The sequence below is a fragment of the Panthera tigris genome, chromosome A1, assembly GCF_018350195.1.
Source record: "Panthera tigris isolate Pti1 chromosome A1, P.tigris_Pti1_mat1.1, whole genome shotgun sequence".
NCBI lineage: Eukaryota > Metazoa > Chordata > Mammalia > Carnivora > Felidae > Panthera > Panthera tigris.
This window is the reverse complement of record NC_056660.1, coordinates 143,931,495-143,949,318: the sequence shown is the minus strand read 5'-3', so window position 1 is coordinate 143,949,318 and position 17,824 is coordinate 143,931,495. Positions and strand designations below refer to the sequence as shown.

The 17,824-nt window shown below is 39.6% G+C and overlaps 1 protein-coding gene across 3 annotated transcripts in view; it reads right to left on the bottom strand.

Moving 5' to 3' along the window:
- The window catches only part of RASGRF2 (Ras protein specific guanine nucleotide releasing factor 2), a 239,691-nt gene that overhangs the window by 128,660 nt on the left and 93,207 nt on the right, over positions 1–17,824 (bottom strand). For all 3 annotated transcript variants that reach the window (XM_007079978.2, XM_042989305.1, XM_042989311.1), the window contains exons 4-9: positions 17,283–17,372; positions 11,739–11,992; positions 8,556–8,635; positions 7,961–8,154; positions 2,571–2,680; positions 1,708–1,826 (exon numbers count right to left, since the gene is read on the bottom strand). In XM_007079978.2, coding sequence (XP_007080040.2) covers positions 1,708–1,826; positions 2,571–2,680; positions 7,961–8,154; positions 8,556–8,635; positions 11,739–11,992; positions 17,283–17,372 — 847 coding nt within the window. The remainder of the gene's footprint in view (positions 1–1,707; positions 1,827–2,570; positions 2,681–7,960; positions 8,155–8,555; positions 8,636–11,738; positions 11,993–17,282; positions 17,373–17,824) is intronic.

Genomic DNA, 17,824 nt, shown 5'->3' with positions numbered 1-17,824 from the left:
ATTCCAAATGCAAGAAAAATACAAAATAAGACATCTAACAATCAAAACTGCAATTCAACAAGTAATTCAATTTAATCCAATGCCCATCTTTCAGGTATCTATAATGGAAAACAACAGATAAGGCAGGAGAGAATTCGTAAACACTGCCCTTCAGAGTTACAATTACTGGCAGAGACAGGCGTGCAAACATGTACCTACAATACACAAGAGGACGAAATACATGCATCGGGAGCAAGGGGCATGAAACCAGGAGGAAGGTAAATCCATTCTAACTGGAGGGAAGGGGAGAGAAAGATGAGGGGAACATTGTAAAAGGCTCTCTAGAGGTGTCTGACCTGAGCCTGGAAGGCCAAGCAGACCTTCGACAGGCACGGAAGGGATGGAAAAGGGCATTCCCAGGCCCCAGGCTGGGGAAAGCACACGTGAAGGCACACAGGCAGGCAAGTGCCAGGAAGGCAGAAAGCCAATATGGGAACACAGTCTCTGCGGAGGAATACAGGGGGAATTAGGAAGGCCTGATGTTGTTAGCATTATATTCCACTATATTTAAAGGAAAATTAGTATCAGAAGCCAAAAACTGAGAAAAGTTATCATTTCTTAAAATAAACTTCCAAACTTTAACATATGTGTACTTTCTCTCTTTATAAATAAATAATGGAAAATAGAACAGCACGTGTTAAACTTTTTTAAGTATTCTGTGCAAAAATTTATGTGCACAGCACAAGTAACGTCTTATTTGATGAGGTAAAAAAAAAATTTTAAGCAGCACATTTTGGCAGGCAACGGAAATGCAAATATCTTCAAATGTTATTGGCACATTCTGAACAAAAACTACATTAAAGGTTAATCCTAGTTCCAAAATCTATGTGTCACTGCTCACCAAGTTCAAAATCATAAATGTGTGCAATGCATTGTCTCAAATCAATTCCGTGGGGCATGGTCCCTTCCCTCAGAACACTTAAGCACTTAAAAAAAGAACGCTGGATGAGGTTTACTCCGTGCACTCTGCAATGAGGGCCCTGGAGGGAGGGACACTGTTAGGCTGTTGCTTCTCCAAAGTTTCTGGCACAAATATCTTCAACACTTCAAAAGCTTAATATACTGGGTGATGCTCAGAAAGCACACATCCCACAAACAAGATACATGCACCATTACCAAAGCGTGTCAGGGGTCAACAGACATTTCGTTTGACAACTGGAGTTGCCAACCGAATCAAATCATATCATGGGGGGCTGATCCAGAAGTGCTGATGAAGAATGGGAACAAGAGACAGCTGTTTTCACTTCGGACATTGTCCCCACCACTATGTGAAAGGGCTTTGAGCAGTGCAAGTTTCTCTTGGGCCTTTGCCTGTATATCGTCGCCACCTGGCACTGCCACTCTCATCGGCCAGACCGATCTGTCCTCCTTGGAGCTGTAGAGAATGTCTGGTCCACTGAGGAGGAGAGTCCAGTCAGAATGTAACTTACTGTCCCACTCGTGCTTTACTATTATTGTGTTGCTGTTTTTCATGGCCCCTGAAAAGAAACAGCACAAAGGTGGGCCTCAACCACAGCCTCGGTCAAGGCCACGGAGGTGTCCTGCATGAACAGTATCAATCACACAGCTACATCAAAGCTGCTCCAAAATGGTTTCCGGGATCTGGCAATGATAATGTGTAAGTCGCAGAGATGACTAAGACAGTGGGTCTACCAAACAAGGACTTACCTTGGCGGATAAAAGTTTGGCTTGTGTCCAGCAAAATATCACAACCCTCTACGATCATTCTTTCTATGGCAAGGTTCTTCCTTATGTTTTCAGTGTCACTCACTTCATCATGCATTATCCTATAGACACAGCACAGACAGATCACAGTAAGAGATATTTTCTGTAGCCCTAGCAGGTATGCAAAGAATAGCTCCCTCTGGGAAGTTCAGTTTTGACTTGCATCAGTATAAAAGAGACTGTGGGGAGAGCAGACTTCCAGGCCTCAACAAGCCATGACCCAAACCAAAGCCAGTGTACATGATTCTAAATGACAAGCGGGTCACAAACCAATGAATACCCTGGGGAATGCAACAGGAAAGCAAAGTATTATTTTATGAACAGCAACCTTCATTGAAATTAGGATGCCATTTGTTAGAGGTAGAGCAAATTAGAGGACCTTATACCATTTATTCCATATAAGCTAAAGGAACACAGATGTAAATAATTCCTTGAAACACTGAAAAGTCACTGAAAAATGCAAAATATACATTCTCTAGCTTCTTGCCAAATATGAACACAAGGATTCCAATAAAGGTCATTTTCCTATTATCCTGAAAGAAACATAAACCCAAATACAGCTATAATCTCAATTATATAAATTCACATGCTATAAAAACATTTTCAACAATATATATTTTTCTTGGTTAAAATTAACATGTATTCTGATTCAGTGCCATCTGAAGAGCTAGCATTTAATATTCAGGTGAATCTGAGAAGCTGGTGTGTGTCTTGCTTCTTGTTACCTGGACATATATATTAGGTTTCCACAGAGACTAACTTGCTGCTTTCTCTAATCAAGGCTTTATTATGAGTTCTCCACATACCTGGACAGTTCCTCTAGTTTTGACTTAGCAAACTCCAGACTTTTCCTTTCCACATGCTCATGAGGTGTATGAGCTAGGAGTTCGTGAAGTGTGATGATATACCTGGGGATCTAAATGCAAAGGCCAGCATGAGCAAGAGGTCAGGATGAACAACACTGGGACACTCTCTACTGTGCCATCATCATGTCTGAGAAACTCATCTCTACCTTTACAGTTTTGAAACAAAGTATACTTCCAACCACACACACACACACACACACACACACACACACACTTCACCAAGAGCACAAAAAAAGAGTAACAAAATATTATGTTCCAGAGAAACAATTGTTTCTTTAGGTTTTTTAATATAATCATATATTTCTTAATCACAACTTTTGAAAATTGGTTCATGGGGAAACATACAGCTATAATCAAATCACAAGAATCTGTATTTTAGGTATATTTGTTCACAATTTTTTTTTAAATTCAGAATCCTACTGCAATATTCTGTTTAAGAATTAAAACTTGGGAGGAGAAGATATGTTCACCTTTATTACATTCTCATCCTACTTTACCTTAATTCATTCTTCTAGCAATAAAAAGTATTGTTTAATTAGATTATTTACTTGTAGTTTTGCTTATAGATAAACTATCTGAATTCTGTCAAAGGCAGAAACTCCACCAGGCCTATGAAGATGTTAATAGAACATAGTAGAGTTTTAAAGTTATAGTGATTCTACCTATTTATTTATTTTAATTTTTATTTATTTTTGAGATCATGAGAGAGACAGAGCACGAGTGGGGGAAGGGTAGAGAGACAGGGGAAACACAGAATCTGAAGCAGGCTCCAGCTGTCAGCTGTCCAGAACCCAAAGCAGGCTGAGCTGTCAGCACAGAGCCTGAAGCGGGGCTCGAACCCACAAACCATGAGATCATGACCTGAGCCGAAATCATATGCCTAACTGACTCAGCCACCTAGGTACCCCTCTACATATTTGTTTTTTACTGGCTTACAAACTAAAATCTTTTAGAAAGCTGGGGCAGTGGGCTTAATTATAATACCAACACACATGAACAACAGGCACCATAACCCCACCTGTTATGGGTCAGATTGGAGCTCAAGGTTTGCACGTACACCTAAACCTCCAGCAACAAAAGGGGAATTTGCCCATTTTACACAGATAAGGAAACAAAGTGTGAAGAGGTCTGGTAACTTGCCCAAGGTGGTGTCACAGCAAATGACGGAGCCAGCCATGATCATGGTGGCTCTGACCAATGCAGGAACCCACGGGGTCTCTTCTCTGGGGCCTGAGGTCTCTCTAGGCCCTTGAAAGGCCTTCTAAGAATGAAGAAAGTGAAACAGCCTCCCAGGGTACTATGGCTAGCTCCTTCCGTCCAGTCCTGAGGTGCTGGCAGCTCTGCCCACGGATCTGCTGTTGCTCTTGTGCAGGTGGTGGCCTTCACCGGGTTACTTACTGATGTTTACTGAGGGCCCATGTTTAGGCATGAGCACAAAGGGCAGTGCCACAGCACACACACGGCTCTGCAGCTGATATTCTGGGATCAGGTCCTAAGGAATATCATCATGTTAAGGTTTTGGAACTTCAGACAGACTCCTGATAGGAGGGAGACCCCTCCCCTGTAAGACACATGGAGGGCACTTTCTGCCTCTCCATTCCATAAACTTCTCCTGGTAAAGGCTCTTGGGATACATACACTTTCAAATATCCCTTCTGCACAGTGCCAAGATGGATAACAGTTTGCCTCTAAGTCAGTAGTTCTATAAGAAAATCAAGGCAATCAACAGCTAATGTACTAAATTTTTCATAACAAAGAAGGTAGGAGTGGGAGAGCCTGACGCTTATAATGCATGCACTGAAAACCCACAAAACTAAGTTTAGTCAATAGCTTCAGGATCCTCCCCCATTAATTAAATCTATTTTAGAGAGCTCCTTGGCTAAGGTTCAAGTAGATAGATCTGAAATTCAGAAGCCGGTCCTTTCTACTTTCTGGTATAGGAACAAACAACCCTGAAACTGCCAAAAAGCAGGGAAAGGACATTCTGCAGAGAAGTGGATGGCTCTCCAAAGAGCTCGTGTGTATATTCAAGAGCTGATTATAAATCTGTTCCCCCCAAACCCAAGAATCACAGTAAGTACTGTCTAGATGAATCATAATGCTCTTCTCAACTATGGAACAATACTTGTCACTTTATAGACATTAATTAGCCGGCTTGCCAATTACAGTAAATAGGTGGCTAGAGCCGCAAAAGGCTACTTTCCGGAGAACATCTAACAGCACTGTTCTTGTCAGGGGCAGATTTCATGATTGGCTTACCTATGGACTTATGAGCAGCTGAAGCCTATTTATTTTTTTTTTTTTAATTTTTTTTTCAACGTTTTTTATTTATTTTGGGACAGAGAGAGACAGAGCATGAACGGGGGAGGGGCAGAGAGAGAGGGAGACACAGAATCGGAAACAGGCTCCAGGCTCCGAGCCATCAGCCCAGAGCCTGACGCGGGGCTCGAACTCACGGACCGCGAGATCGTGACCTGGCTGAAGTCGGAGGCTTAACCGACTGCGCCACCCAGGCGCCCCGAAGCCTATTTAAACAGTACCAGTCGAGCCACTGCCTTTGCTAATTAAAAATTACATTAATGACTACATTATCTTCCACAACAAATTTCTTGGCAACACTTGGACTATTTGTCTGATGGTTAAATTGAGGATAAATTAACTGCATCATCCAAATTCAACAATTCCTCTATGTTTCCATAGCTCAACATAGAATATCAACAGCAGCAAATGACTTACTTGACAAAGAGCCCAGTAAAAGTTCTACACATACACAGGCTAAAAGCTCCAATCACCTCTCCTCCTCTGTGCCTAACCCCTGCCCCCATATCTAGACTCAAGAAAAAGTCTGGTCAGAGGTCCCTTGGTAGCATGAACTAGCATGCAGAGGGAAGTAGAAACAGCTAGACCCTCCAAGGAAGCAAATGTTTTCACGACTATGTCACCTCATTTTTGAAAGAACCAAGAGGGAACAAGAGGGATAGAATGAACTCAGTAAGAGAAAACCTCCAAGCTTCTAGAAAGTGCAATTTCCCCTTCAGTGGTCCATAGGGTCACTCCTAGGGAGAAGGCAGAAGGAAGAGACACCAAGCAAACAAGACAAAGAAGAGGCACCAAGGAGACTGAGGCTGTTAGGTAGCACACTCTGATAGCTTCCTCTCTTGATCTATCCAGAATAGTGACAGGGCAGCAAAGAGATTAAGAGCTGTTCTTTCAGTTTACACATCTTGCAGTTTGGACCAATTCTGGCTAAATTCTTCAACTCTGAGGCTTCTCCTAGAAAAATGGCTCTCCTAACCTGAGACCTTTGGTTACCCTGGTCTGTAAAAAGCCAGAGAACCTCAACATTTGACCCTTCAGCTAAATTGTAGGGTTTCGGGCCACCACAGTCTCAGGATGTGGGTTCCTAGACAAACACCAGGCTCCTTGCACCACTATCGTGTGATCCCCCCAGGATCACAGCCAGATAGCTAGAGCTCTGGGAGACAACTGGAGATCAGGTCCTCAATTTTAAGAGTAAGAAACAGAGATTTAGATTGGTTCAATTATTTTCCTGAATGCTATGACTGAAGAGTGAGCAAGACATCCAGGTCTCCTCAAGATTCGTAGTCCGATGGTCCTTTCCTGACATTGTAGGAATTCCTTGGGGTCAATCAAAATGCCAAGCCATTATTATTGGGCTTAAACTCCAGGGAAAAGGAGAGAGGGTGACAGAAGTGCATCTCAGCATTTTCAAGAAATCCAAAGGGTTTTCCAAGGCCCTACATTCGACTGTGTTTGGACACCTCCCCTACAGATCAAGTGCGGTTCTGTCTGTTGCTTTAAAACCCTGAGAAAATGACACCAAAGGGAAATTAAATAGCCCGTGGGAAGGCATTAGTGCACTGTCAGAAAGGGAGCTAGGTGCCTCCCAGAATGTTCCATGTGTCTTTCACAATCATTTCTTTGAATATTCACCTGAAATCAAGTTGCTGAAAAGACATAGTTTAGGGATTGTAATCATAATCTGGAGGTAACTGCCAAAGACACAGACAGAATCTCAGAACACTGCATTATATAAAACTTGTTTCACTATAAATAAAAGCTTAAATTATAATTTTTATAAGGTTAAAAAAAGCAACTTTTTGTTTTTGCTTTGAAGTTTTTCTTGTAAAATATTTCTTCAGAGAGGCAAAAAGTTCAAACAATTCAGTTCCATGAAAAAAAACACAATACCATTATAAAGTTTCACTATATTTAAGTTGTTTCAAATACATCCTTTTGGTTTTTAAAAAATCTTGCTAAACCTCTGTGGTGACTTCCATGATTTCAAAAAGGATTGACAAACTTTAGGACAAACAATTATGAACCAGAGCAACATTTCTTTCTCAGGCTACAAAATGGTCAGCCAGGGTCAGCAATGCCTGCGCAGGGGGACAAAACTCTCTGCAGAAGCCCTAACACACATGATTAGGAGAATCGGTTTACCACATGACAATCTGGAGGCCTGGCCAGAAGCCCCATAAATTCCACAATAAGAACACTCAATGCCTTTCCAAAAGAGCAGAATCGACACTTTTCAAAGGAACAGGAGATTCAATTCACATTTGGGCCTCCTCTGTTCTCACTCAAGGACTCTTAACGGTAAAGCTCTAGATACAGGTAAGAACACAAGTATGTTTGATCCCTCCGGGTGCTCTAACACCCAAAAGTAAATGTCATGACAAGCCCCAGCCTCAATTCAGCAACCTGACTAGGGGCCAAGAGTCCCCAGGTCTAGCCAGTGCCTCCAGACCCTATATTTTCATAGCCTCTGTGACCCAGAATGTCCTCTTTTTGCTATCCGGAGCTCCAGACAAACTCAAGACCAACTTCAACAGCAATTGTAACAGGGAGGGGAGGATGGGAAGGAAAACAAAGACTTTCCCAGCAGTCACTCCACCCCTCAGGAGCCTTTTATGCCACCAGCATATACTGGAACGTTTGCACAGCATCCTATTTCTGTAAACCTGATAATATTTTTAAACATGCTGGAGGAGGAGACTCCATGGAAGAAGTCTGTGTGGAATCTTTCTGTAAAGAGAAAACTGTGCTACTTTTCAAAAACCATTCCTGATTTAATTGCTTCAAAAATGCCTGGTTTAAAAAAAATGCCTGCTTTTCTCCCATATGCTACACAGAGGGAAAATGTGTGGCATAAATTTGTTTCTCTCAGGGTCAAGCTCAGGACAGTTGATGCACATTTGCCATAATTCCACATGGGGCATACTTAAACTTGTCACTCACGTCACCCTATGTTTCAGTACCACCAAACTGGAACCGATGACTTATAAAATGCATCCCAGATGACTTACCTGGAACATTGGATAGGTCAAGAATGTTTCCAGCATCCTCCCCTCACACGCAGGGTTGGCTTCGTACTGTTTTAAGAGTTTGTCGAAATCTCGGTTTTGCTTACAATTGGCAAGCACTTGGAGGCTGTACTGGTGATTACGCACAAATTCTTGATAAATGTTCAACATGGGGAGCAAAATATCAAACAGATCAGCTGTAAAAAAGAAGTAAACATGGCAGTTTTTCTTGGTCCTTGGTAAGTTATCTAAAACAAGGAGAGACTGTGTTCACTCAGTGGAAATGGCACAGAGTGGCTCCCAGCATCATGTGTCACACGTGCACAGGGCCCCCGTCCAGATGCTTGAATGACTGATTTGGTAGAATGCATGGGGGCAGGGGGAAGGGGGTGCACAGAGCCCAACTCTAGCCCCAAATGAACAATGACAGGCCAGGAGAAAGGGCTGAGAGGGCAATAAAACGGATTCCCAGTGCCTAAGGAAGCTCCCAGGTCAAGAGGGAAATTCAGACAGGTTAGGGTGACTAATGTTGAAGTTATTTTGCTTTAATTGTAGACATATTAAGAGAAAATCTTTTATCTCTAAAGCATGCACTTACCTAAAATTAAGGTAGGCCAGTTTGCTATCCTTGCCTTCAGTCCTTGATGAAATATTTCATGAAGAAACATAATTGTTTCACTATAAAAAATTGAAAAATAATATAATCTAGTCACTTCTTTGTCAAAGAAGTCCACTGAGTCCTTAAAGCCTTAATAAATACATGATTTACATGCCTCCCAGGGCCTCCAAATTGTATACACAATAATAACATGGATTATACTAGCCCTCATAAACCAATTTGTCTTTCAAACGATCTCGAAAATTCTGAGTTAGGCTTCAACTACTGGAAGACAGTAAACACCAAATCACTGGCATATAACCCTCTTCATTATGTTTGATAGCAACATCTTTCTACTGTTAGGATCTAACACTTCAACTGATAATCAAAAAATTAGTTATGATCCTTTTTCTCTTCAGTTTGATTCTAGATGATAACTAAGGGAAAAGACTCCCTCTTTCACTAAAATGAGTTTTGACAGGAAAGAGGGGAAAAGAATCCACAGCAAAGATTTGGCAGAACTCTACCATAACCACTCCTAAGACGCCCAAGATGGAAATGTAAAAGAATCCTCTGAAAAGGACTAAACCTACACAGAGATGCTATAAGGAGAACTATGCATAGAGATCCAAATCTCTACAAGGTTCAAGAAGAGCAGCTACCAAAGTAACTTTTGCTTTCTCCTCATTACAATTAATTCATTGGATTGAGCCTCTAAAGCCTTTTCTGAACTAGCACATCCTACACAATCAAATACATAATTATTCATGTAAGGGAGATATTCTGGTTTGTTGTAAGTCAAATTCAATTACAATAAACATCAATGGGAAATCCTTAACTTTTTCCAAATGGTCCATGAAACAAAATACATATGGCTTGAAGATGATAATTTGTTTTTCATTTATAGCAATTTTAACTAAGCAGTGTTTGTTGTTCAAGGATTTCAACCAAATCTAGTTTGGCAGATATTGGGGGTTTTTTTGTATTTTTTTATTTTTTAACATTTTTATTTATTTTTGAGAGACAGAAAGAGATGGAACATTAGTGGGGTAAGGGCAGACAGAGAGGGAGACACAGAATCTGAAGCAGGCTCCAGCTCTGAGCTGTCAGCACAGAGCCTGACAAGAGACTCGAGCCCACAAACTGTGAGATCATGACCTGAGCCAAAGTCTGACACTCAACCGACTGAGCCACCAGGCGCCCTTAGTTTGGTAGATACTGTATGTTAGTCTTTCAACCTCCTTTCTATTCTCCTTTTAAGTGGACATGATGGAGAGCTACAGCTAAACTTCCCAGACTGCCTTGCAAATGAGGCTCTGAATGTAAATTCAGTTCCACCAGTTGCACCAATAGGTGCACCTGGTAAGACATGGAAAGTAGGAGAGGCCATCTGCCTATTGCTGAAAATCAGTCATGAAGATGTGAGTGTTTCAGGGGCAATTTCAGCACCCAGCTTCGGTGTTCTAGTTTCTAGGCAACAGCTTCCTAGACCTGAGAGGCAGATATGGTGGCAATGGCAGTGGCTGTAGTTTCCTAACTTCTGAATCACATCTACAGTGCTGTGCTCTTGAACTCAAAGCTCCAGGGGAGCAGCTCCCTGGCTTTGCTCTTCCAGCTCTTCCAGAGAATTGTATAAGCAGTGAAAATGTCTGCATAACTTAAGAGAAAATTACACAGTAATTTTGTCCTTAAACGTCCTTTGTCCTTAAAATGTCCTTAAATGCAGGCTGGGAGATGGACGAAATAAAGGAGATTAAGAGCACACTTCTTGTGTTGAGCACTGAGTGATGTACAGAATTATTGAGTCATTACACTGCACATCTGAAACTAATATAGCACTGTATGTCAACTAAACTTCAATAATAAAATAAAATAAAACAAAGTAAAAAAAAATAAATGCATTAAAAAGCCTAATTCTTTAAAAAGCCAAATTAAAATATATTGCAGTAACTTTTTGTTCTTTTTCTTTTAAAAAAAACTTGTTTGACTAGAGTTGATACATAGTATTACATTACCTTCAGGTGTACAACTTAGTGATCTGACAAGTTTATACCTTATACTATGCTCACCACAAGTATAACTACAGTATGTCCCATTACATCATTATTACAATACAAGTGACTGTATTCCTTATGCTCTGCCTTTTATTCCCATGACTTCTTCATCCCATAACTGGAGGCCTGTATCTCCCTCTCTCCCCTTCACCCATCTTGCCCAACTCCTCCACCCTCATCTGGCAACCACCAGTTTATTCTCTGTATTTATGGGTCCAATTCTGCTTTTTGTTTATTTATTTATTTTTAGATCCCACTAATGACTGCAATCATATGTGTATTTGTTTTTCTTAGTCTAACGTGTTTCAAGAAGCGCAACAGGTTCCAGGGCCATCCACACTCCTTCCGATGACACAAAGTCATCCCTTTCTATGACTTTGTAATATTTGATATTATTTGACAGTTTTTGATGTTTTCATGTTGTTTTTACTTTTGAACCATGTAAAGTTCTTCAAAAACAAATAAATGTATTCAAAATAAATAAATAAGTAAATAGATGAATTAAAAAATAAATAAATAATTTTTAAGTAAAGCACCCAGGCACTCCCTTTCTCCCCTTCTCCTCTTCCCTTGTTTATTTTTTCCATAGTGCTCATCACCATATAATATACTACATATTTCACTTATTTACTATTCATTGTCTTCCCACATCAAAATTTAAGTTACATGAAGGCAAGGATTTCTGCTTTGTTCACTGATGAACACTCAGCAGGAAGGACACTATAAATATTTATTGAGCAAATAAATTTGCTAGAGATTCTCAGGCCCCTTGTTAGTTTTTCTTCTTCCTAAAGTATGTCTGTATAAATTACATGTAAAGACCCATTACTCACTCCACCTCCCTCAGCTTATGAAGATTATCTTTCCCAACACACACACGCCTACACAATGACAAGAAAACATATGTCACACAAAGAAAAGACCCAGAAAACTAAATGCCATGATTCAAGATAAAGACATGTAAACTCACACAAATAATGAAACACAAATGATAACTTTCTTATTTTTAATATCATAAGCTCATAAAGCTGAACTTATGATTCCTATTCTTTTAAGAGTAAAGTAAAAATTCTTTTAAGAAATAGAAATGGGTTTTTCACATGACTCTTTGATTTACGCCAAGACAAACCTGTTGAGAAAAATGCTGCTGACATCATCATGGCTGATGGGAGGCTTCTTGGAGCTGGCCGCCATTCGCAGGGGCCGGAGGAAGCCATTGACCAGGATGTAGAGCTGGTGAACATACTCCGACTCAGCTTCAACCATGGTGAACACAATCTGGTTTCTCTTCCTCATGCTTTCAGCATGAGGAGAACAAATGTAATCCTGCACAATGGTCTTCCATTTCCTTCTACACAACCATCCTCTCATGAAGCTCTGAACCTACAGAACAACAACAGAAAGAATCTCAGGGAAGTGTGAGGCTGTCTTTGAATAAGCCTGTCAGTAAGGGTTTTCATTCCACACCATATAAAACACTGCTTTTTTGTTACAGCGCTAATGGTCCCATCACTAGAGTAAAGTGTGGCAGGCTTTTTCAGATAGCAGAAAAAATAGGATTTAAAAATAACATTTTTCTCAGTGTCACAAGTTTCTTCCATATCTTAAGCTCTTTAAGACTGCCAATATGCTAGTATCCAAAATCTATAAAGAGCTCACCAAACTCCACACCCGAAAAACAAATAACCCAGTGAAGAAATGGGCAGAAAACATGAATAGACACTTCTCTAAAGAAGACATCCGGATGGCCAACAGGCACATGAAAAGATGCTCAACGTTGCTCCTTATCAAGGAAATACAAATCAAAACCACACTCAGATATCACCTCACGCCAGTCAGAGTGGCCAAAATGAACAAATCAGGAGACTATAGATGCTGGAGAGCATGTGGAGAAACGGGAACCCTCTTGCACTGTTGGTGGGAATGCAAATTGGTGCAGCCACTCTGGAAAGCAGTGTGGAGGTTCTTCAGAAAATTAAAAATAGACCTACCCTATGACCCAGCAATAGCACTGCTAGGAATTTACCCAAGGGATACAGGAGTACTGATGCATAGGGGCACTTGTACCCCAATGTTTATAGCAGCACTCTCAACAATAGCCAAATTATGGAAAGAGCCTAAATGTCCATCAACGGATGAATGGATAAAGAAATTGTGGTTTATATACACAATGGAGTACTACGTGGCAATGAAAAAGAATGAAATACGGCCCTTTGTAGCAACGTGGATGGAACTGGAGAGTGTGATGCTAAGTGAAATAAGCCATACAGAGAAAGACAGATACCATATGTTTTCACTCTTATGTGGATCCTGAGAAACTTAACAGAAACCCATGGGGGAGGGGAAGGGAAAAAAAAAAAAAAAAGAGGTTAGAGTGGAAGAGAGCCAAAGCCTAAGAGACTCTTAAAAACTGAGAACAAACTGAGGGTTGATGGGGGGTGGGATGGAGGGGAGGGTGGGTGATAGATATTGAGGAGGGCACCTTTTGGGATGAGCACTGGGTGTTGTATGGAAACCAACTGGACAATAAATTTCATATATTGAAAAAAAAATATTAACGTTCACAACAAAAAAAATTAAATTAAATTTAAAAAAAAAGACTGCCAATATGGACACCAGAATGTGATAATATTACATAATTAGTTATTAACATGTTAATAAAGAAATACATTGAAGGTTTATTCTTTAACAATATAAAATCAGATACTAAAAATTTTTAATTGTGTTAAAAAAGCACATAACGTAAAATTTACCATCTTAACCATTTTTAAATGTATAGTTAGTTCAGTAGTGTTAAATATTTCACATTGTTGCATAACAGATTTCCAGAACTTCATCTTGCAAAACTGATACTCTATACCTACTGAACAACTCCCCACTTCTCTCTTCCCTCAGCCCCTGCTACCCACTATTTTACTTTCTATTGCTGTGAATTTAACCACTTTAGATAGCTCATGTAAGTAGAATCACACAGTATCTATCTTTTTGTGACTGGTTAATTTCACTTAGTATACTGTCCTCAAGGTTCATCCATGTTGTACCATGTGCTAGGATTTCCTCCCTGCTTACGGCTGAATAATATTCCATTGTATGTATATTTTGTTTATCCATTCATCTGCTGATAGATATTAGAGTTGCTTCCAACTCTCAGCAATTGTGAGTAATGCTGCAGTGATCATGGGAGTGCAAATATCTCTTCCAGATCCTGTTTTCAATTCTTTTGGATCTATATCCAGAAGTGGAAATGCTGGATCATGTGGTAGCTCTATTTTTAATTTTTTGAGAAATGACCGTACTGCTTTCCACAGCAGTTGAACCACTTCACAATCCTACCAACAGTGCACAAAGGTTCCAATTTCTCAACATCCTTATCGACACTTAGTTTATTTTTTTTTATGGTAGTCATCCTAATGGGTGTGTGATGACGTTACACTGTGGTTTTGATTTCTATTTCGCTGATGTTTAGTGATATTGAGCAGCTTTTCATATGTATATGACTTCTCCAAAGATCACATGTATATTATTTCATCTTTGGAGAAATGTCCGTTGCCCATTTTTAAATCAGGGTATTTGATTTGTTGTTATTGAGGATTTTTTTACGAAACTTAAAAAAAAATAAGTGTTAGACATCAGCTCATCTGACCCCTTCTGTTTGTAGATGAGTAAACGAAATTTCATGGTAAGTCACACAGGAAAGATGCAATGAGAGCTGGCATTCTTTAACCTGCTTTTTGTTAACTCTACGGATTCTCTCTCAGCCACCCGGTGAAAACACATGTGAATGATTTGCAATGGAGATTATTTTGTGAAAAGAAACATGAAATATAATTAAAAATTGATTCTGTAGACAACATGATAGCCTCTAAAATTGATCTGAATTCCCTAGGTATGATTTGAAAAATAACAGACAAACCTGTACGTTTTAGCCAACAAATATTTACTAAACATCTTTCAAGTGTCCAGGTAAATGCTGGGGGCTAGCCAGAAAGGTACATGTCATAATCCTTAACCCCAAGGCTGAGCACTAACCTGCTGGGTAACTTTGAACTCCAGTCCTCTATTTTCTCACCTACAAAATAATGGACCAAAAAAAATCTGAAGTGCTTGCTAAATATAAAACAGTTATATGATTATTTATTAGGGTGTGTCATAGCTAAGTGGCAGATTCAGCCACAAAGCAGGTTGCAAATCCATATATGATTGACAGCATTAAATGACTACCAAATCTCTTTTTAGTATTATTGTTATCTAGTCAACATATTCTTACACTCCTTATTGTTTCCCTACTATTTCACCCATATGGACTAAATTGTCATGTATTTAAACAACTGCTCTTCTGTTGCAATGTTTAAAATTCTTTCATTTACCTATCAATGTTGTCATGATACTATCAGTGTTAATGCAGGCATTCACACAGCTGTGATGCTTCAAACAATAAAAATTAGCCACATTTTAATAGAATTATGTGGGGGAATTTATATGCACATTATCTGGAGAAATCTAATGGAAACCTTCTTTGTCATATAATAAATTTCAATTTTTGGTTCCTTGAAGATAAAAAATTATGTTGATATTTGCCAAATCAGAATAGAGAAACTAATTCATTTAAAACACTTTTTGCCACACAGACATTAGAATGACTGGGCTATAAAGCACAACAGAATTAATTTCAAAGCCTACTTAACAAGTTCAAAAATATATTTTTTAATTGCTTCTACTGAGAAACAGGAAGGTAGAAAATGTAAAAAGCATTTATTTTATCACTATTCTTTCATTTAACAGAAATATTTTCAAAAATCACCTTAATCAAATTTTGTGTTAAACACAATCTTTCTGTTTACTTAGTCAGGTGTTGCCTGCTGAGCTGGTGTACTTTTCATACTAACAGACCAGTTTCTACAAAAAAAAAAAAAAATCCTGAAAACTGTACTTCACTCATCTCTTTGTTTATAGACAACTTCATACTACTAAAAGGCAAGAGCATTAATCTTGTAACAATAACATAAACTCAATTCAATTCAGAATGTTTTGAATTCTAAGAAATTAATGGTGGTATTTCACTTTTTATTCCTTAAAAACTGAAAACACTTCAATTTAGTTCTTAGAAGCATTTCTATATCAAACTCTGAGCAATGTTTTAAGTTTTGTTACAACTAAAGGGGAATAATTATGTAGCATAGAAAAAACAAGAATAAGAAAAACATTAAGATGAAATAAAGATTTGAAGGTATATATCCATAAAAAAAGTTCTATAACTGTGAAGCTTTTCACATAATGGTCACAAAGCTAAGTAGATGATTTACACAAGCGAATTAAGATAATAGAACTCAAAACCTAAAATGACATAAATCAAATACAGTAGACCAGAGTGAGTACCAGTGTCTGTTTAACTGCAAAAGTTGTACACAGGGGCACCTGGGTGGCTCAGTCGGTTAAGCGGCCAACTTCGGCTCAGGTCATGATCTCCCGGTCATGCCCCACATCAGGCTCTGTGCTGACAGCTCAGAGCCTGGAGCCTGCTTTGGATTCTGTGTCTTCCTCTCTCTCTGCCCCTCCCCTGCTCATGCTCTATCTCTCTGTCTCTCAAAAATAAATGAACATTAAAACAAATTTTTTTTTAAGTTGTACACAGGAATAAGTGACAGTTTAGTAAGAAGATCTGTTGATCGTGTGGATGTTAAACAAGAAAGTAATAATGATAATAAAACAGAAATCTGAGATGTATTTAGTTAATAGTCTCACATGTTAAAAAAAAAATCCTTTCTAAATAAGCACTGAAATCTAAAGCTAAAAGAAATATTTTTAAAATGTCACTTAAAAATACTCCCCTATACAGACAACAGAAACCAATTTGACAATAAATTTCATATTTAAAAAAATAAATTAAAAAAAATACTCCCCTAGGGGCATCTGGGTGGCTCAGTCAGTTAAACATCTGACTCTTTTTTTTTAATGTTTGTTTGTTTGTTTTGAGAGAGAGATAACACAAGCAGGGGGAGGGGCAAAAAGAGAGGGGGAGAGAGAATCCCAAGCAGGCTCTCTGCTACAAGCACAGAGCCTGACGCTGGGCTCGATCTGACAAACCAGGAGATCACAACCCAATCTGAAATCAAGAAGGGACACTCAACCAACTGAGCCACCCAGGCGCCCCAAGCCTCCCACTCTTGATTTCAGCTCAGGTCATGATCAAGCTCCTGAGATCAAGCTCCATGTTATGCTCCATGCTAAGCGTGGCATCTGCTTGGGATTCTCTCTCTTCCTCTGCCTCTGCCCCTCCCCGTCTCACAAGCATCTGCACACATGTACTCTCTCTCCCAAAAAACTAAATAAACATGAAAAAAATACTCCCCTAAAATATGAAAATAGCACAAAATCAGGAGGCTCTACAGCACTTACTAACCCAACTTAAGAACACTATTGTCTTAATGTCTGGTTTTGACATCCTTTCCACAGAGGGTCCATAAGGGAATTCCCAGAACTGGAAAAAAAATCTCAAGCTGAAACTTTTCCAAAGTAGCCATACCTGTATCACTCTAAAAGGCAAGTCTGAGAGCCATTAGAACAGATATACCAAGGTGATTCTCAGCTCAGGGACAGGGGAACAAAGACATCACTATAGGACAGACAACTGATCACCATGCTTTTCCAAAGCCAGAAACGCCCAACATCCTACCTTTTTAATCTTCTTGATATCTGGATCCTCATCCTCTTGATTACTTTGGTAAGGCCTCATTCGTTCCTTGGTTTTATTAAGAGCGATAATCTATAACACAAAATTGGCCCATTTCAGGATTTGGGAAATACCAGCTTATAGCCATAACTCACAGGAGGTAATGCCTACAAGGTAGCTTAGGAGGTCCTCAGGAAACTTTTACTTTTTATGCATCCTTCCTTCCACTGGTTCTGAGTCAGGGAAAGAATGAACTTCACACCAAGTCTGTTCAGTTATGTTGCCAACAAAGGTGCTTATAGGAAGCAACTGTGGAAAGTGTGAACTGGGATCTGGGTTAGGAGAAAAGTTAGCCCCAAATTTGGCCCTGACTGCCAGTGATGACTAGGCCAAGGCCTTCAGGGGAGCTGAGTGACATACTGCTTGCCAATCTTGCCCAATGGCAGCTGCCTGTAATGCCCTGGGGTCCCCAAATGCAATGACATTCAGCCCAGAGCTCTTGTTCCCATAATCAGCCTGCAGCCTTCCACACAGGTACACAGAGT